Here is a 24,902-nt window from a genome sequence, read left to right as displayed (position 1 = left end):
TATGTTCACTCAACAGATTCGCGAACGACACAACACTACGTGATAATATTCCTGTGTTTAAAGAGGAATGATTAAAAAAGAAATGTTCCTGATTTCAAAATGGTGCCTATATATGTCCTTTAAAAGGAATACCCATCTGCGTCATTGTTTACTTTTTTTTTAATTTCAATGTTAAAAAAAATATTCAGTAGCTATTTAAAACAAAATTATATGCCTTTTCTACATAAGCTATACAATTTATAAATTAACTATAAAAACTATCCAATTAAATGATTAATTTTCTCTGATATTTTTGTCAGATGATTGCTGGGTAATATGTTGCTATCCAATGACAAGTCGCTTTTTGTGTCAAGACAATGCATTCACGATAGCGTGCACTAGGGCCCGTCATGATAGTGCTTATTGAGTCCTGTTGTAACTTCCTTATGTTACTGCCTTTAACCACCAAAATCTAATCAGGATCATCATCAGTCATCCTTGGGTCCAGGTGGAGACATTTATGCCAAATTTGAAGAAATTCCCTCGAGGTGTTTTTGAGATGTTCACAAGAATGAAACAGATGCAAGTTCATGGGGAACTTGACGTTTGACCACCAAAATCTTATTTCCTCCTTGGGTACAATGGGAGTTTTTTGCCATATTTTAAAAAAAATCCTCAAGGCCTTCTTGAGATAGCATGTTTTCGAGAATGGGACGGACAGGCAGACAACTTGAAAACATAATGCTTCTGGCTGCAGCTATCGCCAGCGTGTAAGCATAAAAAAAAATAAGACTTTGACAGGAGTGTTGTGTCGTGCGCGAACAAATCATTCAAAAGAACGAATCTGTTGAGTGAACATACTGAACTGAATCACTTCTGGAACTGATTCGTTCATTTCTCAGTTCAGTTGAGCTCAGCAGTGAGTGTGTAGTCCGGGAGAGGAACTGCCGATTTGATCCGTGTGAATGATGAATCACTCGTGAGTCGAGAGGCAGCCAGGGTGCAAGGAGGGACTGTCTACTGCGTGATGAATCATTTGGTGAACGAATCACTCGGTGAACGACGTAACCCCGATTCCCTGAGTGATTCAAATCATTTCTTCTCAGCGATACACTTTCATAGGGACCATTTTCTCCAAGCTAACGGCTAATGTAGCCAGGAGTCAAGCCACATGAACACAATCACACTGGACTTCGAAACAATGAGTTTAATATGGTCGGAACAATGGGATGTCAAACCAATGGGCAGTCGAATCAATGGGCAGTTCCCGTTTACAGTAGCACAACGGTTACTACATTACCCAGAATAACTTGAGGCTCACACTACTACGGTAGCCTTAGTAGCTCAAAATACACAACAGATTAGATCAGAACAGAAACATGACAGGAGAATTTACTGAGTAATTTTGCTGTTTCCACTAATTACTTGGACTAACCTGACGTTAGTTAATCCTCTCGCTCTCCAAAACAAATGCATGTGGTAATTGCCAGCTGCAGTTGGAATTTTACGACACCAGGCTGTGGGTGTCATACCCCTTCGACCAAAGGGGCGCTATAATCAACGAAAACGAAAAGTTCCGCACAGCTGCTTTAAAACATTAGGCTGACCAGGCTGTGGTACTGCTACTTTTATTTAGGGATCGGAGTACTTCTTCCACCTTAGGTCTTTTGAGGCCACTGAGGGTCTTGGACTGCGGGGTAGTCACCTACTTAGTTATGTAACCTTGACGTACTCAAAGGCTGTTAAAATATGTCAACTCATTCTGTCAGAAATGCAGTATAATCAGAACTCCGTCAGTAACCTCTGTACTTCTGACACCATCTAGTTAATATAGTATGGACTGTATTACATATGAAGACATTCACTGTCAAGGGTGGGATAACCTACATTTAGACTTTAACAGAGAGGAGACGAGAACGGTGTGCAAATAGTTTATTGGCGGATTGACAGTAGAAGGGAATTTAATGTATACACTCTGTGACAGGAATAATTTGACAAGCATAGCAGATATATTCAGAATTATTCTCTAGAGCATGATTCTTCAAAACATGGACGATCAACAACAGAAAGAAAACATGGTTCAAAAAATCCTCACACACACTCACACACAAACACATAGGAGGAATAATTCAAAACAACAGACATTAACTTAAATCTGCACACTCACACCACAAATGTCAAATCACCACGTGTATATCTCAGTAAACTGATAATCATGACTCATAAAGGCAATGTAAGGAAATAAAACAGACTTGGTTCCACCGTGAGAGTGAGGAATGTGTTGTTAGAGACATCTCAGCTTGGGTTAGTGTTAAGATGACTGTACCAGTTGGATGCAGGCAGGGCAAGAGGGAGGAAGGGCGGGGTGTTGATCGATGACGCAAAGCGGACATTTTCTACTGTGACTGTGCTAAGACCACGAGAACACGACTCATCTCTAAAGCCTCTACCTGTCATGCAGGTGTCTCCTAAAAAGCAGTAGAAAACATCCGAGTCTGAACAGTGATCCGTTCGGACAGTTTTTGTATACATTCCACATGTCAACGTCTAAAATAACAGTACTCTGATACAGAAAAAGATTGCATTGTTTAGGCAGATTTCACTACGATAAATCGAGAAAAGTCTTAAATGTTTTGTTGTTCTCACTACCGCACTGCTGACCCTTAACACCCAGGATACTCAGTAGCGTCGCCTTGAACGAGAGCTGGCTCTCCATTTCTATCTTTTTGTGACATTCAACGATATTAATTTCCATTGCTGTATTTGTGAGAAGAATCTAGCCGAGCCCTGTCCTAAGACATTTATTTTTCAGCGCAGAGGAAGCAGCTACAACAGCCATACAGACACTACAGATGGAGAGCTGAAATGCAACACGTTTGTCCCGTCGAGACTACAGCTCCTGCTCCTTTTGACCGACACGTAAGGCTCTGTGGCCCCAGGTAAACAAGGCATGGCAAAGGTTCACTATTCATATCATTTACACGTGTATATGTGGTTAATTTGTCAAAATGTCGAAGCTGGATTAAAGGCAAAGGTATTCCTTTCTCTCTAATGAACAAGAAATAAATGCTTTTATTTTTGTACCACGTTAAGAGACACTGCCGTCTTATTATCATTAACTCTTGGTCCAAATAAACTAACCACCCTTTGGAAAAATCAATCGATTGCACAGATCATTAATAGCTTTACTTTTTCTCTTCTTTAAATAATTCAAAATAAATCCAGACACCGGAGAGGGTGAGAGACACACAGGTCAGAATCTAAATATTCTCTTTACATCATGTTTCGAAGTCAAATAAATTCCTTTTTTGTTTTTTTACAGCCTCACAGTGGCCATCAGCATCTCCTCTCTCCCTCAGTGCTGAGTGTTGACAGCTTTGTTCTGGCTGTCCTCGGCCATCTGCACCAGCTCGTTGACGGTGTGCAGCAGGCTGTAGCCGTGCTTCCTCAGCAGCCGCTGGTTGAGCCGCTGGTCTCTGAAGCCCATCTCCAGCAGCATCGCCATCAGGGACGGGTCCTGTCTGGTAGCGGGGTCGATGCCTCGCTGTAGAGGAGGAGCAAAAGAGATGGTGAGAGGAGAGGGTGAGTGTTCCTGTGGCTGTGTTCTTTTGCCTCAAGTGATGACTTTATACCTCTACTCCACTACATTCATTTAACAACTTAAAGGGGAACTAATGTTTTTTTCAACCTGGGCCCTATTTTCCGATCTACTTTTGTCTAAATGAGTGATAGGATGTACAATATTTGACATTTCTCCAGTACGAAGCTAAGGCTGACCTGCCTGCAGCCTGTGAGCGCATGTTATATTAAATAATAGGGCACTCAGACAGCGTCAAACAACGTCAAAACACGTCCACTAAAAGTGCATTTTTTTCACACAGATAGGCTCGGATTGTTAGTATAATTATCTGACAACATAACGGAAAGGAGAAAAGAACGTCTGTGTTTACCTTTAGCTCGAGTCGGACATGTTCCTCTGCCTGTTGCTGCTCCCTCTCTCTCCTCGTCCGCTCTTCAGTTTCAATGAGCTCTGCGTCCGTGTACGTCCGTGTACTCTGTGTACAAATAAATACGGGCACTCATCAAGCCACAACAAACATGTCCGAATTTTTAACCGATTTTGACCAACTGGATCTGGATGAGCCATTTGAATTTGATGAGCGCCCGTATTTATTTGAACACAGAGTACACGGACGCAGAGCTCATTGAAACTGAAGAGCGGACGAGAAGAGAGAGGGAGCAGCAACAGGCAGAGGAACATGTCTGAATCCAGCTAAAGGTAAACACAGACGTTCATTTCTCCTTTCCGTTATGTTGTCAGATAATTATACTAACAATCCGAGCCTATCTGTGTGAAAAAAATGCACTTTTAGTGGACGTATTTTGACGTTGTTTGATGCTGTCTGAGTGCCCTATTATTTAATATAGTGCGTGCTCACGGGCTGCAGGCAGGTCAGCCCTAGCTTCATACTGGAGAAATGTCAAATATTGTACATCCTATCACTCATTTAGACAAAAGTAGTGGTTCCTTAACAAACTTGTTACGGTAGGAAGCACCAAGGTAACCATACTGACACAACTCAAAGAAAAATTAGGCAACAACAGTGAATGAGACTTCCTGTCTGACTAACTAACTACACAGACCAGTGCCTGCTGACAAAAACCAACAAACACATCATTCTTCAGATCTGAAATACATCTTTACCCTCACTGGATTAAACTGAGTTTCAGCAGCTTCTTTTTACAGCACCTGGGCGTTGAGAACAACCTGCCAACACAACACTGATCACCCAATAAAGGTGTTATGATGATGACCTTTGAGCTCTGACACAGATGTTTGTGTGCAGCTGACGACATTCACTTCCCTTTAGCTCTCTTATTGGTTCCAAGGTAATATCTGTATTTTTTTAGCAGCTAAATGCTCCTATATGTTCACCAGCTAGCCACTAACTTTCTCTGCCTGCTGTTTGGTGCTGAGCAGGGAGTGTACAATGGGTTTATCAGAGCTTTATTGCTGGGAGCAGCTTCCTGCTGCAGCTGGAAGTGTGAACCTGAGCAGTTACGTTGTTAGAAAGACACTAAAAGTTCTTTAGAGCTGAGGAGAGGCAGATTCAGATGATAATTGTCCGTGGGCTTGACATTAAAAGCTCCACCTTTCACAGAGAAATTTAAAACAGAGTTAACATAAAAATATTGATGATAGCAGCTTTAAATATTAGTGAACTGTAACCCTAAAGATAACGAAGTTATTGCAAAATTAAAGCATATTTTTGGGGTTAGAGCTACAGTGGAATGCAACATGCTCATTAGATCCTTGATATCTCATTTTCCCCATTCCTTTGTCGAGACACCACTCTTCACCCCCTCCTGAGTTTATCTCTACAAATACTTTGATTTATTCACTCATGAGAATCATCAGCTTCCTCATTAGAAACTTCATGTTGCCACTGTAACTGTTTTCAAACTGTAGGAATAAGGGTCTGTGTGTGATGTACCTGTATTGAGCAGTTTGGTCCAGTGAAGAGAGCTTTATAAGCGGACGCTGCCACAGAGAGAGCCCCCTTGACGAGTCCCTCTGTGATGCCTCCTTGGCCCCTTGTATAAAGACAGGGATGTGGTTAAGCGGAGCTATATAACCGCACTGCAGAGGACAATGTGTTCCAGTCTGACTGACTTAAAACAAGAAGTTCATAGATGTCAGAAAAGATAAATGTAGGTTAAGAAATGCATCACACAGAGTCAGTATGATACATGTGATTATACTGACTCTTTGCAAAAATCATGACACAAACAGACACATACAGTCAAGACAAAAAAAAAACCTAAAGCAGGAGTTTCCTCCACAAAAATGAAATATGAAGTTAACTTGTGTGGCACCTTGGCTGCAGAGCGTTGCTGGGTCTGGGGTTATATGTCTCAAAGGCACTAGATGCTGAGCCTGCTGATCGTGACAGACCAGATGATACTGCAGAGCAGATAAAAAAGGAGAAAAACAACACACACACGCAAACACACACATTACAGAAGGAACAGAGTTTTCTGCTGAGGCAACAAATCCTGAGAGCCTGTGTGCGATCTCACTTCCTGTCTTCTCACACAGGGCAAAATGTGTTTCCTCTCTGTGAGGCAACAAGTTAAACCATCAAAGTGCCAGTTTTATTAATGCGACACCTAAAAACACTGGTGAAGTTATTCTGACACAGCTTCTGCGTGAACAGACGCTCGAATGGTAAATGTCTAATGTGCAAAGAATGGCAGTGTGTGATATGATATCCATTGATTTAAATAGTTAAACTCACCATTTAGGTGGACTCTTGGTTGGTGCGGCTCGTATGGATCACAGGCTGGAGGACTGGGGTCCTCGGCCAGGTACAGTGCCTCAGACCTGAAACACACAGCAAACAAAAGAGAATTATAACTGCTGCACAGCGATGGGTCAGGTCCGGCATTTTTAGGCAATTCTGAGCAACAAGCAGAAGAACTGGAAGACATTTAGGAATTTAGCAACACAATCTGCCTTTTGCATCAGCTGAGGCTTGAATTCACAACCTCTGAGACTAAGAATCAATTTCTATCTCACTGAGCTAATTAGTCAGTGACAATTCATGTGTAGCTTCACAAACTGACTAAGCCAGACGTGCAGGTTTAGCAGCCGTCCATGCATGGAAAAGCAGATTTCAAACCACTGTAAAAAATTCATTTATCGAAACAAAAATCTGAAAATACACATATTGCATCTAGACAGCATGGAGATGTTGGTAATTTGTTTGTAACAATGATTGATTTGCTCCATAAGTGAAAAACTGATGTTTAACTAGTTGAGCTATGTGCAAAGTGAGAAGCCTCAGATAGTTTCACACACTGAAGTATTGACACTGGATCTTTGTGCAAAGTTTGGTTTATTTTCAAGCATGAGAAGGCAGATTTTCTAGCAGAAAAAAGACTTGAAGGTGCTGCACAGTGATCAGTCACGCTCAGGCAATTTTAAGCAATAAGCTGGAGCACAAGAAGATGATTACATTACAATGTGGATTCTGCACCAGTTGAGGCTTGAATCCGCAACCCCTGGAACCTAAGACGGTCATCTACTGCTCTGAGCTAATTGGCAAGTAGCAACTCAACAGTGGCTTCACAAACTGAGTCAGCCATTCACTGTTGTGTAGGAAAGCAGCCGTCCGTGCATGGAAAGGCAGATTTCAAACCACTGTAAAAAATTCAGTTATTAAGACAAAAATCTGAAAATACACATATTGCATCTAGACAGCATGGAGATGTTGGTAATTTGTTTGTAACAATGATTGATTTGCTCCATAAGTGAAAAACTGATGTTTAAAATTGCCATTTTTACATTGACTCCAATTGTTCACATTAGAGCAAAATTCAAAATGCTGTCCAAAATTCAGTTTTTGAGATAAAATTCTGAAATTTGCCACACATCATCTACCATGACTCTATAATTTTGTCATTATCTTTCATGAACATTGAAGATTTATTTAGCAGGAATTTGCATGTATATGTTTACAGTACCGTTTACAGTCAAACATTTTGATGCACTGTAGGCTCAATTTTTGATAAATCAAAAATCTGAGAAACAGTTTTTGTAGGACAGTCTGAAGATGCTCTGTAGCAAGTCTGGTGTCAATTGAGCAAAAACTGTGGGAGGAGATAGGTTTAAGAAGTTTTACAGTTTTTGAAAAAAAACAGAGTGATGAACTTCATGATTTTTAATAGGTTTAAATGTACAAAAGTTTCTTCAGTATTGGGGCTACAGTTTGATGAAAGTTGTGAAGTTGTAGCACGTATGGTTGATTTGTTATGAATTTTCAAAGTTTTGAACTTTAGACGCTTGCTGTAGCGCCACCATCAGGACTATTGGCTTGAGTTTACAGCTGAAGATATCTGGCATGAGACTGGACCTTTGTGCAAAGTTTGGTGAGTTTTCACCCATAGGAAGTATGATTTCCTCAGAAGAAGAAAGAAGAAGAAGAATACCTAGGATTACAATAGTGTCCTGGCAGCTTAGCTGCCTGGACCCTAATTAAAAACATATCAAGGCTGTAGCTGGGAGATTATCTCCAGGTTTTATCAAAATCCTAAATCCAGGAATCAGCCTGCCCTGTTTTTTTTTGTAATTCTCTTTTTATTGGTTTATAAAAGCAACATGAACACATGTAATCCACAACCAGCTGAACATGACGACCTCAGTAAGCTTTTTTTTCCATATCCACTGTGAAAAATTGTGGATGGTACCAGTGGAACCGTTCAGTACCGTCCCCATGTTTGGTCCCCCCTCTGTTGGGGTACCTAGCACACAGATCTGGTACTAAAAGGTGGAGCTGTGAACACTGCAGTCTGATTGGTCAGTAGAGGACCGTCACTCTGCTCAGGGCTGAGTTGTGTCTGGTTTTGAGGCTCATGTAACCACTGTTCATACTGTGGAGAGTTTTATTAGTAAACTGTAACTATAAAATGAAAGGATGTTTTGCTGCTTCTCACAGCAGCTGGAGTCGGATAAGAAATAATCTCTCAAGACAGATTCTGCAATTTACATTGTAGAATCTGTCAGCAGAGACGGATGTCTTAGTTACAACATGATTGAGCTAACTGGAGTAGTTTCATGTCGTATCCGACAACGGGAGGCTTTTAACAGATGACGTCCTGATGTTAGCTTTGCCGCTGCTGTTAGCTGTCCCTGTCAGCTGCAGCCACTGATGCTTTCTAGACATCGTGATTTCCCAAAACTGAATAAATACCACACACAGCAACACAAAACTGCTTTGCTAGCTCAATCATGTTGTAACTAAGATATCCACTGGAAAAAATAATTTATTCACGGACCGTTTATTGAGTTATTACCTTAGATATATATATATATATATATATATATATATATAAACTCTGCTGGTTTTCTACCCTAAGTATTTGTAAACAACACGGCGACTCCCTGGGGGCACTGCCAGAAGTGAAGGGCATGAGCGATCACCGAGGCCCCTGCACTTCCGTTAGTCGAAAAACTCCGGGCTGTGCCTCCAGAGGTAAAGGAAGAAAAAAAAAAGTTTTTTTTTTTTTTTGTTTTTGGTTTTTTTAACCGATGGATTTCCAGATTGGAGAAAAAATAACTTCATTCACTGGGTCGACTGCCGGCAACTTTTAAGGTGGAACGTTAACTTTCAATGTTACTCAATGCATGAGCTGACGACATGAATCCATCAGCTCACCTTAAATTTCACTGTGACAACTGCATATATTCTAATCCTCACTTTGAGGGGAAAAAAAAAGCGTCGTGGAGCGTCGTTCCTGTGGGCTACAGCAACACTAAACCCCTGAGCTTGCCTGAGAAGGACTAAATGCGCAAGCCTGCTATTTTTAAATATCCCATGGGGAGAGACTCTCACTGCAGCCTGTTCTATTTTGGTCTGAAAATGTCGGCGTGCAGCCTCGTTATGCGGACAATAAACAAGGTGCAGACTGATAAAGGAGGAAATACAGTGAGTGCTGGACGGAGCAGTGAGTGGCAACAACCCCGTCCACATTTAAAATTTTGGGTCTAGATACCATGTCTGAAGGGTTACTTTTGGTTCCAAAGGTACCGAAAGTTGCTCTCCACATGGACTGTTTACCTGCAGGCAACCAAAGCCTGCTCCAATGTGATAGGTCAATTCTACTCTGACTACAAATAGAAACCAGGACACTTCCAATACCAAATTCTTGTCCTGCTGGCTACAGATTCTGTGCACATATGCATCTGAATCTGTTTATTGAGATGATCAAGATCATGTTCCAAGCTGTTCTCACCAGTAAAGGACCCTGATATCCTCTTGCAGAACATCAGTTACTGTTTTTACTGGGTTTTCATACAGATGCTGTTTTCCAAAATGTGCCACAAAAGGTGTTTCGATACCCGACAATTTTAGCAGGAAACATTTTCAAGCATGAGAAAATCAAATCTGGAATAAATCAATTAAATAAATCGCTCCACTTCTTTTATAGTTTCACAGTATTTTTGATGAAAAGGACTCTGAAACCCTACAACAGGAAATGCACAAACCTCTAACCAGCTAAAGAAATATATTTAAAGTGTCTATAATGTCACTGCTCAGATGTTTGGTTTGTTTCCTGCACAGATTTCTGACGGCTGATGTGAGTGATCTAACCTGGGTGAGTACAGGGCCGGTGGGGGCAGCAGGGGGTCGGGCAGCACCGGCGGTGGCACCACCTCAGGGGTGAGCGTCACAGCGTCCAGGGTTTGGGAGGCAAACAGCATCTGGTTCACACTGCTGTGGGTGGGAGGGAGGGGCGGAGGCCACGTGTTCACGGATGAATCCTCCGCATCCACCACCTCCGTCCTCTCCTGCCTCTCTCCCAGCGGTGCCGCCCCGCCTGCCTCGGAGTGGAAGTCTTCCTCTTCCTCCTGCTGCACGTCTGGGTCCTCTGAGGTCATGTTAGCAGCAGCAGCAGTGTCAGGCTGCGACATGGCGGAGCTGTACATGGACTCACCAAGAGGCCGGCTGGTGTCAAAGCAGTCTGGGAGGACGATGATGTAATCGTCGCAGGAGGAGACTGAGGAGGTCTGGCTGCTGACCTGAGACACAGGAGGAGAAGATGGAGACGTTTATAGACTTTCTTACACACCAACAGCCTTATTATATCAGAATGAACATATACTGGTTTGGTTTTGTCTTCTGTTGCATCTTCCATTGTTTAATAATTTAGGACCCTTTAAACACAAGTGTTATAGAGGTTAAATCCTCACCTCCTCCCAGTCTTCTCCTTTGGCTCCACCCTCCTCTTTCTCCTCTTGAATACGCCTCATGTTCTGCATGTCATTTAGTACCATGACCTCTTCGTCCTCGTTATCATGATGTGAACTGATATGCAGGTTTTCATTCGCTGGTTCCAGCACAATAACTGAAACAGAAAGCACCGAAATGAACATCTAAAAATGACGTACTCTTAAAGTTAGGTGTAGGTAAAGTGTAGGGTTAGCTAGCTCCAGCTCTGTGTCATCACATGGAAGCCAAACATTGTTCATCTGCACACACTGTGATGCCACACAGCTGGTTCAATATCAGCAAAGTTTCCCTTTATATTCATTGTCTTGTGTGGCGATCAGCAGTGATGTGGTGGTTCACTTTTACACTGTGATCTGTAGCCTATAGTTCGGCTTTAGCTTCTAACTATCTTTGTCTTTTTAACCTGTTGTTGCTGCTGAGTCAGTTTGACATCCTGGATATATCCTTCAAACACAGACTGTAGACCCCTCTGTCTGCTTCTCTCTGGAATCACTCTTTCATTTCTCCAATTATATGATAATATTCCTTCAGGGAGTGCAGTTAGTGACAGTGTGGGTAATCTGACAGCTTGTGGGACCATCGCAAAGGGGCGGGGCTTAGTGAAAGGTCAACTGGAATTAAATATAATAAGAGAGGTTGTCCTCTGACCTGGCCTTGTCTTCTCATGCTGGGTGATCTGGTTGAGGCCTGTGTTGAGAGGCAGAGCTGAGCTCTCAAGTCTAACGGCGCAGATCTCCTCATTTCCTTCTTGTACCGTCGCAATCTTCTCGGCCTCTACAGCTCTCTCGAAGCAAAAGCTGGTGCCCCGGGAAACAACTGGAGTAAAATGGAACAAAAAAGTCATACAGCGACGTTCAAACACAAAACTAATTTACTGTATTTCTGCACACAAGTATGTAATGACAGAGAGTGATTAAATGGAGTGACAGTGGTTCCTCACCCTGTGGTTTGTGGCTGCTGTGCTGGGCTCTGCGCAGAGGTCTGTGATCGGGGGCCTCCTCCAGGGTGAGGGAGCGGATGACCGTCTCGCAGAGGAACTGGGCTCCGCTGATCTCCTCCTCTCTGTCCTCCTCCTGGGTCACAGGCTCCAGCAGCTCCCTCTGCTGCCTCAGTTTCACTCCTACAAAAAAGGGATAAAAACTGATGCAGCAGAAGCCCAGATACCCCCCTTGTTTTTCCCCACACATTCCTTTTCATTGTGAAAACCTGGTGTCTACATTACCCACAATTCAACATCAAGTGACTATCTGAAGACAGAGCTGCCCTTTAACATTTAAAAAACATGTCTGCAGTGAGAGTTCACTCAACATTAAGAGTTCATTCCTAGTCGACCAATAGTCGTCATTCAGGGCCATCAGTCGACTAGTCTCCTACATGTTTCTGATATGAATGTAATGATTAAATTATATATTTTGGTGGTTTGAGTTGAAGGTGTAAGAAAGAATAGTATCAGTAACATTGTTAACACTGTGCTACATTACAGAGAAATACAAAACCGTACTAATGAACCTTCATTGATATAGGCCTATATTTTATCTACAAGCCTGTTAATGACGCTGTGGGCTAATGGGCATGTAGCTACTTCCATGTTTCAGATGATACGTCATGTTTGTAGTCGACCAATGAAGATGAGTTTACATATCACCTTGGGTTCGTCCTTCACCTTCTCAAAATGATCCCACACTTTGGATTTCCTGCCCGACATGTTATTAACTAGCCTGTGGAATAACCGCAGGTACCAGCCCTGGAAATTAACCTGACTCCTGTTTCACGTTTGTTTTGTTCTGCGACCCAGCAACCAATGAAAACTTGCAGACTAATGACCTTTCTGTTTGACGTCTGGTCGTCTATTAGAGGGTAGTCCTACTATTTTCACGTTTTTGCGTCCAGGTAAAGTGCTCGTTTTCGCCACCGACCGATGCTGACTGAGTCTGGTGTGTTCGTCATAAAAGGATCGTACTCCTTAACAAAAAGGTCTATCTCTGTAGGGACCCTTAAGTTGCATCTTCTTGTCCAGAAACAGCCGACATCACATTCATACTATGAAGCACACACGCTCGTCTGGAAGCTTACCAAAAAGTTTTCTGACCCCTGTGACCTCTGCATCTTCTTTCATCTGTGAAATGATCGCCTTCTCAAGCACTGGTGCATCATGGGGCAGAGGGGATATGCAGGGAGTCAGATCTATGAATGAACACAACACAGTTTACACACTTAGACTTAGAATGTTTTTTTTTTTTTTGCATCTTCAAGCCAAAGACAATTTGGATGTAACACGTGTAGCCCTAATTTTTCCTACACAAGGAAGGAAATTTTGGAAGAAGGAAGTCGTTTTAAGCATCTTCTATTTCTTACCCACAGGAGTGTTGTTAGGAACCTTCTCCAACTCTTGTACAATATTTATATCCAACAACTCAAACGACAGAAGATCCTGAAACAAACAGAAGACATGCGGGAAGTGTGAATGCTGTTCTGCTGATAACTGATCACTTCACAGTAGGTTTTCTTCAGATGTGTCTGAGTGTGCACCTGTGCAGTCAGCAGGTCGACTGAGGGGAAGTAGTAGTCCTCATGGTTCACGTTTACAGACAAGCTGGGGCCGCTGTCCTTGGATCTTACCTCCTTCTCCTTCCCTATAGGCCTCGCCTCCTCCTTCTGCAGCACACACAAGAACGCCATCATGAGAGTCACTACAGTGTGCACTCAAAGGTGAGTTCCACCGTTAACATTATAAGAGTTAACACACAAGTACGGTGTCTCTATAAACGTCCCTGTTTATGTATTGTTTTTCAGTATTGACCTGGAACCAGGACTTACTGTAATAACTGTCTCATAATGTCATACTCATGTTCAACTTTTAACCTTAAATAATTTATATAGCTTTTTCCCAAAAAAGGCATTTGTGCTGGAAGCAGTACCCAGATCCTTTATTTAAAGGGTCAGTTCACCCCAAAATCAAACATACATATTTTTTCTCTTACCTGTAGTGCTGTTTATTAGTCTAGATTGTTGTGGTGTGAGTTGCAGAGTGTTGGAGATGTCTGCCTTCTCTCCAGTATAATGGAACTAGATGGCACTCTGCAGTACAGTAATGTCTCTTTCCAGAAATCATGACCTGGTTACTCAAGATAATCCACAGACCTTGTTGAGAGCAGTTTCATGTAGGAACTGTTTTCTTTCTACTGAACTAAACCTGCCAACAGTATCACTGCACAGAAGGACGTGTGCATCTACTCATGGGCAAGAGGCACGTGCTCGTGACAGTGCGAGATGTAAACATAAATGGCGTCCTCCTCAGCTGAGCTGTAACGTTAGCTTGCTCAGTAGTGCTAGGTGAGCTAGCAGTAGATGCACTCTTCCTTCTGCACAGTGATCCGGTTGGCAGATGCATATCATGTTGAGTTTTTCAAACGTATTTTTTTGGTGCTTTGAGCACCACAAGCTGAGTGCCGTCTAGATTCATTATATTGGAGAGAAGGCAGACATCTCTAGGGCCGATATCTCCAACACTCAGCAACTCACACCAAAACAATCTAGACTGATAAACAGCACTACAGGTAAGAGGAAAAATATGTTTTTGATTTTGGGGTGAACTGTCCCTTTAAATAAAGGATCTAAGCACTTCTTCTAGCACAAATGTCTTTTCTGAAGACAACAAGAAAGCAGCTTAAACATTTCATCTGAACAGTTTGACATGAATATGACAGTATGAGACAGTAATTACAGTCTGTGTGAGTCCTGGGTAGTAATGTAGGAAAATGACCCGCGTGTAGAAAAATGCGTTTTCTAAAAAAAAAGTGGCAAAATTATTATTGTCCATTTAAATTAACGTATTAATACAACAATGTGCAAATACTACTTTACAAATGAAAGCCCTGCCCTCAAAATTCTAGTAGTATCAGAAGTAAAAGTACTCATTCTGCAGTATAATGACATGAATATGTGTATGCAGTGTTTTCATGTTGTAGCTGGTTGAGGTGGAGATCATTTTAACTACTTTACATAAAAGTCAGGTAGTTTTTTCCAGTGGTTTCCAACCTATGAGTCAGGACCCTTTAAAGGGATAAATCTGAGAGGTTGTAAAATTATTTAATGTAATAGGAAAGAAAAAAACAAAGTTCTGTTTACATTGTTTTGGACTTTTTATCGATATCTTTGCTTTTTTGTGTGAAATATCTGATAATTTTACCTCTTTGGGCCTCAAAAGACCAACAAGCCAAAAGGTTGGAAACCACTGGTTTTATTTTAGCAATTTGTTGTATTTTACAGGATCATCCAGATTTTTTTTTTAAGTGAACTCTTAAAGGTATACTATGCAGAATTTTACTTCAAAAAAGAAAGAAAAAACAATGTATAGACTCATACAGATGGATTCCCTCTCAATCATCAGTTATGAGCTACTAGAAGTGATAACTCTGCCCTCTGTCTGATTTTCCTTCTCACATTGCTGTGGTCAGGACATGTTGGGCGTGTAGCCCCCAGCCAATAACAGCGTGCAGGTGAGGTTGGGTAGAGATCAAGTAATATCAGCATGTATCCAAGAGGAAGCAACAAAAAAATCTAATTTAACGAGGTAAAATCCAAGCGGACAAAGCTCGTTCCAAAACCAGATTGAATCTGGGGTTGGTTTTACTTTCACTTTCACTGGCGAGCTCTAAAGGACAGGACAGGGATGAGGTGCAACATGGAGTTGGCCTGTTTTCTGTTGGACAGGTAGGTGCCAGCAGTTAGCTTATAGCTTGCCAGGTATCAGCTTTCCCACGTAGCTACCATTGACATCATCCATTTGTTTGTGGACTCCCATTGTAAAGCCTCAAGTTCGGCCTTTTCTGCTGTCGCCATCTTGGATTTTTGGTGCTGTGGAGGAGCGGGGGTGGATCTGACTATAAGCCCTTTTCACACAGTGATGAGCCCCACTGTGGGATTTAAAAGCATGCTGGCGTCCAGGAAGGAAGAGAGGTCCCTTCCTCATTCTTTTCCCAATTTGCTGACAATTTTGGATTGTGTTCTTCTTCTTTGAGTTAGCTACTAATCGCTGCTAATCTCCAGGCGGCAGGTTGTACACACAACACCTCGTTAAAATGTCATGACCTGCCAGCTGTGCCTTTTTACACAGACATAGATTTGGCGCTGTTAGTACCTCTGATGCTGGCTTAAAGGCGAGACAACTCTGTCCCCCCCATTCTGTAACTGTACCGTTTACACAGAACAGCCACGGGGTAAAACAGCATGATATTGCCATCTTGAATGGGCAGTGTAAAAGGGGCTACAGACTGTGGTGACGACTAACAGACAGCCTGTCACTGAAAGCTATAGAGACCAAAACCATTTTTTGGACCAGGCTGTTAACGTGTTGCAAAGTTGGGCATGTTAACATGGGGGTCTGTGGGGATCGACTCGCTTCTGGAGCCAGCCTCAAGTGACCATTAGAGGAACTGCAGTTTTCCACATTGGCTTTGTTTTTCAGCCCTGACTTTGCTACTTGCTTTTCCATTAAGCCCAGTTCAGAGCAAAGATTCGCCACGAGATGAGTTGAAACAGGCAGCTACTTGCAATGTGGCGTTCTGCAACGTTCTAAAAACCTGCCGGTTCACACCAATGCAACTAGATGAGACGGTGTATCATCTCTATGCAACAACTCTCTGTACTTCTGTTCTGATTTCCTGTTTTTCAGTCTTATTTTGTGGCAAGCTAACAGGCTGTCTGCGCTCATTCTGACACAACTGGTGGACTTCACTACAAGCTGATTGGCTGTTGAAACCGGTGACGTGCTTTACGTTCTAAAACCAGTCGCCACAGTTGACGAGCTGCGTTGTAGGTGACATCATCAGCCGGCTTGAGTCGAGCTCAACCGGCCGGTTCACACCACTGCAACTTTTCTCTGCAACGTTCTAAAACAGTTTCGTCTCGTCGTGAATCTTTGGTCTGAACTGGACATTACAACAAGTGTTAATACTCCTACAGTGGTTCAGTAGGGAACATATGAGCAGTGTAGGGAGGCGGGGCCGAGTTTGAAGGTTGTGTTTACAAACAGGGACCAACATTCCTGCATAGTATACCTTTAATCTGTAAAATAACTTTATAATGAAGTGCAGTATAAAGTACAATATTCCCTCTGAGATGTAGTGAAGCATAAAGTAAAATGGATAAACTCAAGTAAAGTACAAGTACCTCAAAACTGTACTCATGTACAGCACTTGAGTAAATCTACTTAGTTACTCAGGTATCAAAAATAAAGCAGTAATCTAACAGCACGTGTCAACAGTTGATGCTCTCACTGCAGCTGTACAGGGTGTCATTGGATATCAGACTTGCCAGTCGTTTGCTCAGATGCCCCAGCGCATTGCGGCCGTCACCGGGGTCGACCACGATGCTGCACCAGACACGCGGGCCAAACTGACACCCGCAGTGCGCCAGCCGCCAGTGGGAGGTGTACGTCCCCTCCATCACAGGAGCGACAAAGGCCACACTGACCACTCCCACTTGTCCAGGCAGCAGCAAGGGGACCGGCACCTCCCTCTTCTCCTCTGACGCCAGGCCGAGGTTTCCCCACATGAACACTAGCTGGGTGCACGTACACACATACACAAAACACAAAATAGGAATACACATGCGAAAAAGCACAAAGACGAGAGCATGCAGTCACGCAGCAGAAAAATAATACACACCCATGTGAGGGATCCACACACACACACACACACACACACACACACACACGCGCACACATTCGACCAACGACAAAGACTTAAAAACTTAAGTCACAACACAGAATTAACTGAATTCAAATCATAAACATCTCAGACGAGAAGGGCATTAGTTATATTAGGCTGGGTAAGAAATCTTAGCTGGTGTTAGTGGATAAGAAGTAGGCAATGAGCTGAGTGGGGACTCAAAGTGGAAGTGAAGCAGGGGGGCAAAGAGAGAGTGGAGCCTGTCCTCTCGGCGGGTGGGAGGGGTACCTTAGTCTCTGAGGTCCAGCTGATAGTGCCCGAGTTCCTCATCTTCCAGTATTTGATGAACTTGGTGCCAGGCTCCAGACGGGTGCCGTCCGGCAGATTTTCATCCAGAAACAAGGCAGCCATAGTGGGAACCAAGGACGTGTGCGAGACCCCGGGACCCCTAGTTTCAAGTGTACAGAGCATTGTTGAAAATAGCCCTGGTTTCTTATAATACCCATCTCTTTTTGTTCTCTACGAATCAAAAAAGCAGGACCCCAGATTTTTTTTTTTTTGATTTTTTTTTTGCAGCTCAAAAGCAATTTTTCTTAGAAAATCTATGAAGCAGCAGCAGCAGTTTTCACATTGAGGTAGTTCCAACATTTTCCACCACCCCAGAGCAGCCAGCGATACACTCATACAGACTAGATTACAAAGATGGCATATTTTGATTTCTTTTCTTGGAAAAAAAAAGACTTTATTGCATCCATGCTGGGTTTCGAGGTACCCAGCACTGTCGGACGCCCTTCCGAGGTGGCGCTTACTCTGGACTGGAGGCCTGGGGATCAGGGACCGGGGCGGGGATGGGACCTTGGGCTGGGGCTGGACCTGAGGCTGTATCTGAGGCAGCAGGGGGAGGCAGGGCTGGGACCTGGGTGGACGCGGAGGCCATGTTTGTCAGGTTGGCTCTGCCTGAGGTAGAGGGCCCGCTCCACTGCAGCCCCCTCTTCTCCAGTCTCAGTTTCTTCTTGATTTCCTTCACTTCAGCTCTTAGCTGCCTCCTTTCAGCTTTGAGGCGCTGTCTCTCGGCCTTGCGCACTGTCCTGTCTCCTCGCCTTGGGAACCTGGTTTGAAATGTCATCAGGAACACCTATTTGTTGACTATCAAAAGTTTATTTTTCAAGAACAACACACATACACACTCACAATGCATTGATTACAGTAATCTAGCTGCTAAAACATTTTGTGCAGTCCTGCATATTTATGTTTTTCCTCCATTAATGCAGAAGAAGTGATAGCAAAAAGGGCTAGCACTGGTTTTAGTTTTAAAAATGTCTTATTGTTTCAAGAGGAGGGAAGATTGATCTTCGGTCTTGCGGGTTTACCTCAACTCTCCCGACATTCCATGCTCAGGGATGGAGAGAGGTGTCTTGGTTCTCACGAGGTTGTGGCTGGGGTCATGGCTATGTCTGCACATCTCACACAGGATGCAGGACGGGCACACACTGGCGAGGAACAAGCCGACAGAAACATCAATATGGATACTCAAGAAGCTGCTTTAACAACACAGAACATTCAGGAAAAGCATGTCATAGGATAAAGACGTGTAAAAAATGCGTGCCAAGCTTAAAGGGACCCTATTTGTTCATGTTTATGTGTTTAAGTGACTAATGGGAACAACTGTTCTTGAAATTGGTCCAGTATTGAGCAACAGCACTGCAGCCAGCAGCAGCAAAACAGGTTGTAATGTAAACATTCAGGGCACGTGCGGACCGTCAGTTTACATCCACTTAAAGTTTTTGTTGTTGCCACTGACAGGCTCAGATTGTTATTTTAAGTGTCTGACAACATTAGGGAAAGGATCCCAACAGTGACAGACTTTTTTTTAAGGAGTACAATCCTTTTTGTTTAACCAGAAACAGCCATGAATTCGCTACCCCCAAACCTACCAGACTCCATTAAAAAAAACAGTAATTTTACGATCGTATAACACACTTCAATCAAAGTCAACACAAACAAAATAAAACTCACAACAGCCCTCTAGATTCGTCTTTCCACTGTTCCAACAATCACCAACTCTGGTTTGGTTGAAATTCACCTTTAATTCACCCAGTTAGATGTGACAATATGCTGCCTCTATATATGCTTAAATTACCATTTATTTGAATGGAGTCTGGTGGGTAAGGTGGTGTCGATTTTGGGGCTGTTTCCGGTTAAAAAAAAGGATCCTTCTCTTTGACAAAAAGGTCTATCTCTGTAGGGATCCTTTTTATAATGTTGTCAGACACCTATAATAACAATTTGAGCCTGTCAGTGGCAAAAACAAGCACTTTTTGTGGACATAAATTGACGGTGCACAAATGCCCCATGTGGTTACAATGCAGCCTCTTTAACAGCTGCCCACTCTCACTCAATACTGGATCAATTTCAAAAATTGTTGTCTCCTTTAGTTACTTAGACATAAAAACAATGGGAAAAAGAGTCCAAGTTAAAATACCAAAGTTACCCTTTAATCTCATTCTGTACCTCACATGTTCCTACCTGCACTTGTAGGCCCCTTCAGAGGTGAGTTTGTTGCAGCTGCTGCAGTTTGGCGTGTAGCCAAGGGATCCATTTGAGGTGGAGGGTCCCGGCCTGGGCCCTATAGGGCCGCCGCTGGCCCCGCTGGCCTCGAGGAGCCCATCAGATGACTTGTGGGTGCAACACTGGCCAGAGAAGTCACTGCACATCCTTTCCACCACCTCTTTCACCACCTCATCTTTGAACTATGAAGAAAAAGAGTAGATTTATGTGAGTGGAAGTTAAATCTGCCTCTTTAATCAGAGACAATAATATAAATGAATCATTAAATGTGACAAAAAATAAATTAAATCTCACCTTCTCCATGTATGATCTAAACCACATGGGAGGCGGCTCATCTTCTGGCTTGTTCCCCTTGTTGTCCTTTACTGGGACCTGTATCGAAATACAACAGATATATGCAGAGTATGTAGTGATTTACTGTGGCTCATTAACGCTAACACCACTGTAAACATTGAGCTCCTTACAGCTTCTCTCTCCGGAGTGACCTGTGTGCCTTTGTCCACCGTCTTGACCCTGGATGGATAAGGAGGAGCGGGCCGGAGGTCTCCTTTCAGCTCCTTCACCTCCGTCTTCAGCGGACCTCCGCAGGCCTGTCCTTTCATCTTGTACACGTTCATGTGCAACTGGTTCCCCTGCTTCTCTGCACTCTGTGTGGAAAACAAGCATTAGACACATCCCAACAGGAGGCTGAGACAAAATGTAAATAACAGTGTGACACATTCAAGAAAACAACGTATGACCTGTAACACACGTTTGCTATGTGTTTACCTCTGTTTATTATGTACAGCTGTAACTATGTGAATGCTGCTGCACTGGAACAAGAACATATTTGTACCGTGTTTACGTCTTAAGTACAGTCACACAGCACATGCCTTGTAAATGAGGATACTGTCTGACTCTTCCCACAGTCTGCACGCGGAGTACAAGCCTTAACCCTCGGGCAGACGACACAGGATGCCCAAAATTGAACTGAATCGTTTTAAAAATTAATTTGTGCCGACCTCAGTTAAGATTCTGTTGCTGGATGTTTCGGGGTTGTGTTGTGCTTATGGTGCTCTGTAGTGTGCTGGTGTTACGTGCATTACTGTTATGTGTAGTGTGTGTTTTTATGTTTTTATGGTGTGTGCTTTTCATTTCTTCTGGACTATTACTCTAAGGCAAAAATACTTGTGCAGCTCCTGAGTCCAAGACGAATTCCCCTGCAGGGACAATAAAGTATATCGTATCGTATCGATGTATGAGGTCGTGTTTTGTCATGTGCTGACAGTCACATAATAAGAAGTATTCTCTTTTTTATCTTTATTTATGCAGCGATATTCTGCATGATCTCTGCACTTATCCCTCTGTAATGAGATGGACTTGTGGTAAATTTCTGTCTTCACTCTTCCACAGAAATCCAGCAGTGTCTCAGTACCTTGATGGCTTCTTCATATTCATCTGAAATAAAAAACAAATCAACAGTAAGTTACTCAGTGTCCAATTTCTTGCACAAAGTCCATCTCACACGCTTATGTGCAGTAAAAGTATAAGTATTGAATATTATTTCATTCTTCATCTTTTCTGCTTTAAGCTGGTGTAACAGTGACATTTCCCACTTGAATTAAAAACGTACTGTATAATCATTTCTACAGTGCAGTTACAGTTGTAACCTTATTTAACTCTTTATCTCACTTGTTTTTTGCTTAAAATCTAATTCGGAGACATCACAAAATTAAGATAAACAAACAAAAAGTATTTTTCTCACCTTGACTGTTAATGCAAATCTGAAATAGAAGAGTGAAAGAGATCAGAATGAGACAATAAATTTACAATCAACCAAAACATCTGTATAATTTTGCCATGAATGTAAAAAAAAAATAAGTGGTGGAAGAAGCACTTGGATCAATACCAGAGTGTAAATATTAGGTACAAGTACAAGTCCTGCATTTAAACCTTAACCTGAGGGTGGATATGAGGTTCCTAACAGTTGTTTGGTGCTTTATCTGTGTAAATATTCTGAGGGAAAATGTTGCTAGTGACAGATATTTGATCAAAGTATTGCTAGTAGCAAGCAATAAAGCTGTCACTATTTAACTGGGGCAAAGAAACACCACCAACAAAGGGCTGATGGCTGACAACTGTGGCAGAAACTACAAGAAGCACCACTAGAAAGAAAATGGGAGAAATGGACTCTATACAAGACTCAAAGGATGACAGTGGACTGAAATAATAATTAATAGAGACACTGATCCTTAAGGCTGTAAAGTGTTTTGATACCCAGGCAGTTTTTGTTTCGTTAGCTCTTATTATTTTATTATGCTGCTGTAACTGACATGTCAATGTCACATGTCAAAGATTGAAGTGGAAAAAAAACTTCACTTGAAGGTACTGTATGTAGCTCAAACACAGATGCTTTGGGACAGTGGTTTAGTCCGACTACAAACCCAAAGTTTCGGTATTTGACAACCTAAGAATGAGACTCAACAGGCAACTATCTCTCTCCAGAGTTACACACAACACCTGTTAGTAAAAGTACATAAACAGTGTATACAAACGCTGCATAGAAATGTTTGAGTGACTTGCTTTGCTAAAAAAATGTGAATCATCTGCTTCTAACTTTAGAGAATATCAATTTTTATCAGTTTTTAATGCAGCGTAGACCAGACTTGTGTCATCGTGTACACATATGTACATCTCACACGACACTCTAAGGAACTCTATCTTCCATATTGTCAGACTTCACTGAAACACAGAGGACCATCTCTTCTTCCATCACTACAATCATCATCTAAGTTATTTTGGTGCACAATCTTCTGTATGTCAGCGTCACAGTGTGTCTTAGCCTCTTAGCTGGTCTTTGTGATCATGTGTAGCTGCTGTTTTTACATTTCATGGTTTATTTCTAGTTTATATTAACACACTTTTTGGCTTTTCTTTGTCGTAATCTTATGTTGTGCTTTATATGACTTGTTTTAGAGCTTTTTTCTACTGCCCGTCTTCGCCAGAGATTTTTAATCTCAAGAGTTTTTACTGGTTAAATAAATAAGAAATAAAAATAAATAATAGTTAATCAAAAAATATCTTAAAACGACACTAATTTGCAAAGATTATTAACACTTTACTGATTCAATTGTAATTTGTTTTGTTGTAAATTGTTAATCTCTAATAATTTTATATAACGTCTTAGTCTGGAACTCTTACTCTTTTATGCAATCTTCATTTTTATCTTGTTCTTTTTATGTATAATTATTATTATCCTTATAAGCCTTTTATGCCTTCTAACCTCTCCTGCACAATATTTAAACTTTTAATGTCTTTTTTTCCTGTATTTTCTGTACATGTATGATCAAATTAATGCAACTAAACTATACCAAGAGGACCAGAATGACCCATGACTGGATGTTAATTAAATATATATATATATATATATTACTATGTATATTCACAACTGGGTAACTTGATCCAGACTAACACATCATATATTTTCTGATTATATTTTGTATTTATTATCTGAATATACAATTTAACTGGTGACAAATGCTGCCAAATAACTGTTAAAAGCACAACACTGGCTTCCACAGTGTAGTGGAGTACAAGTATGACGTAGCAACGCTGTAAATAATCAAACACAGTAATTAATGTGCTTAGTAACCACGCACACACACACACACACACACACACACACACAGAGTTGTGAACACTCCCTTACCTCTTCATTGTCCTCGTCAAAGTATTTGACTTGAAAGTGGTTGATCCCAAAAGACGCTTTGATCTGGAATATAACATTAAAGAGTTGATCATCAGATGTACAGGTGACATTAAGATATTTCAACAGAACTTTTTCCTGCTCTCACGTGTTATGAAAACATGAATAATGGCTCGTGGTGAAATACCTTCACAGTGCAGCTAGCTGCTGTACAAACACATTATAAGGAGGTGAACAGGTACACGGTGTATACAGAGAGCTGCCCGGATTATAAAACACCGTTAATGTGCATTTGGTGTCGCGAGCACCGACTGTCCTTCAGGTGGTCTATTGTTTACGTGTCTAGGCCATGTCTGGGCCTGCTTTCACCAAACTGCGCCAGCGTTTAGCCAGCACCGTCAGCTAGCAGCTTACCCAGGCTTCAACGGACTCCCACTCCAGTTTGTCCAAATCCTGAGCCAGAAATCTCTTCACGTTGCCCCGGAAGTTGACTTTAATCGTCACAGGCAGCCCCATGTCAGCCGTTTATGAGCATATAGTGGCGATCATTTGCGGTGACACCGGCCTGTTTGATCCCTGTTGCCCTCGACTGTCTTTTCTTGTTTACATCGTCAGCTGCGTCTAGAAAAATACGGTGACGTTTTCGCGCATGCGCACTCGAAACATTGCCTTTTTTTTTTACTTATTTTATTTTTCATATCGTTTACTTTTATAACTTGCGATTTATACACGTTTATTTATTCTTTCATTTATTATTGTTTTATTTTAGATTTTACTATTTTTTTCACTACTCGGATACAGAAGGATTTTAATTCTGTATTTAACCCAGACATTTTAATTACAATTCAATGATTCAACCTGCCCTGTTGTTTGTGATTTTATTGTACAATAAAGAGGATTTAAAAACTAAAAAATAATTATTTGATTATTTCATGTTTATTCTATTGTTTGTAATTTACACACTTTCATTGTTTTCTTAATATTGTTTTAATTCAGATGTTATATATGTTTTTATCTTTATTTCAATACTGTGTTCAGTCTGCGACTTTTTAAACTCGTTGTTCAATAGTAAAAGAGGATAAAAAAAATCGCCTCTCTTTTTATTTTTCTTTTTATTTTTTTTAGGTATTATATTTTTTTATTTTATTTTTTATTATTTCTAATGTATGCACTTGAATATATTTTCTAATTCGTTACACGTTTATT

The 24,902-nt window shown here is 41.7% G+C and overlaps 1 protein-coding gene across 2 annotated transcripts; it reads right to left on the bottom strand.

Annotated features, from left to right (window-relative positions):
• Positions 1-1,896: 1,896 nt before the first annotated feature.
• On the bottom strand, positions 1,897-24,335 carry nbr1a (NBR1 autophagy cargo receptor a). Of its 2 annotated transcripts, XM_078163091.1 has the most exons (23): positions 24,111-24,335; positions 23,700-23,762; positions 21,756-21,774; positions 21,426-21,448; positions 20,476-20,658; positions 20,306-20,383; positions 19,970-20,193; positions 18,814-18,933; positions 18,253-18,552; positions 17,732-17,891; positions 17,088-17,336; positions 13,302-13,427; positions 13,128-13,203; positions 12,846-12,956; positions 11,713-11,892; positions 11,421-11,588; positions 10,733-10,887; positions 10,134-10,561; positions 6,279-6,364; positions 5,857-5,944; positions 5,475-5,574; positions 3,930-4,034; positions 3,169-3,523 (listed from the first exon to the last, which is right to left on the bottom strand). In XM_078163091.1, the coding sequence occupies exons 1-23, from the start codon at positions 24,210-24,212 to the stop codon at positions 3,335-3,337; spliced, it is 3,333 nt and encodes a 1,110-aa protein (XP_078019217.1). In that variant the 5' UTR covers positions 24,213-24,335; the 3' UTR covers positions 3,169-3,334. The 2 variants fall into 2 exon arrangements, with proteins under 2 accessions (XP_033467080.1, XP_078019217.1); XM_033611189.2 differs by lacking the exon at positions 3,930-4,034 and having other exon boundaries at positions 1,897-3,523.
• Positions 24,336-24,902: the final 567 nt, after the last annotated feature.

This window comes from Epinephelus lanceolatus, chromosome 21 (genome assembly GCF_041903045.1).
Source record: "Epinephelus lanceolatus isolate andai-2023 chromosome 21, ASM4190304v1, whole genome shotgun sequence".
NCBI lineage: Eukaryota > Metazoa > Chordata > Actinopteri > Perciformes > Serranidae > Epinephelus > Epinephelus lanceolatus.
Note: the sequence above shows the minus strand (reverse complement) of the source record. Positions and strands in the feature narration are given on the sequence as shown.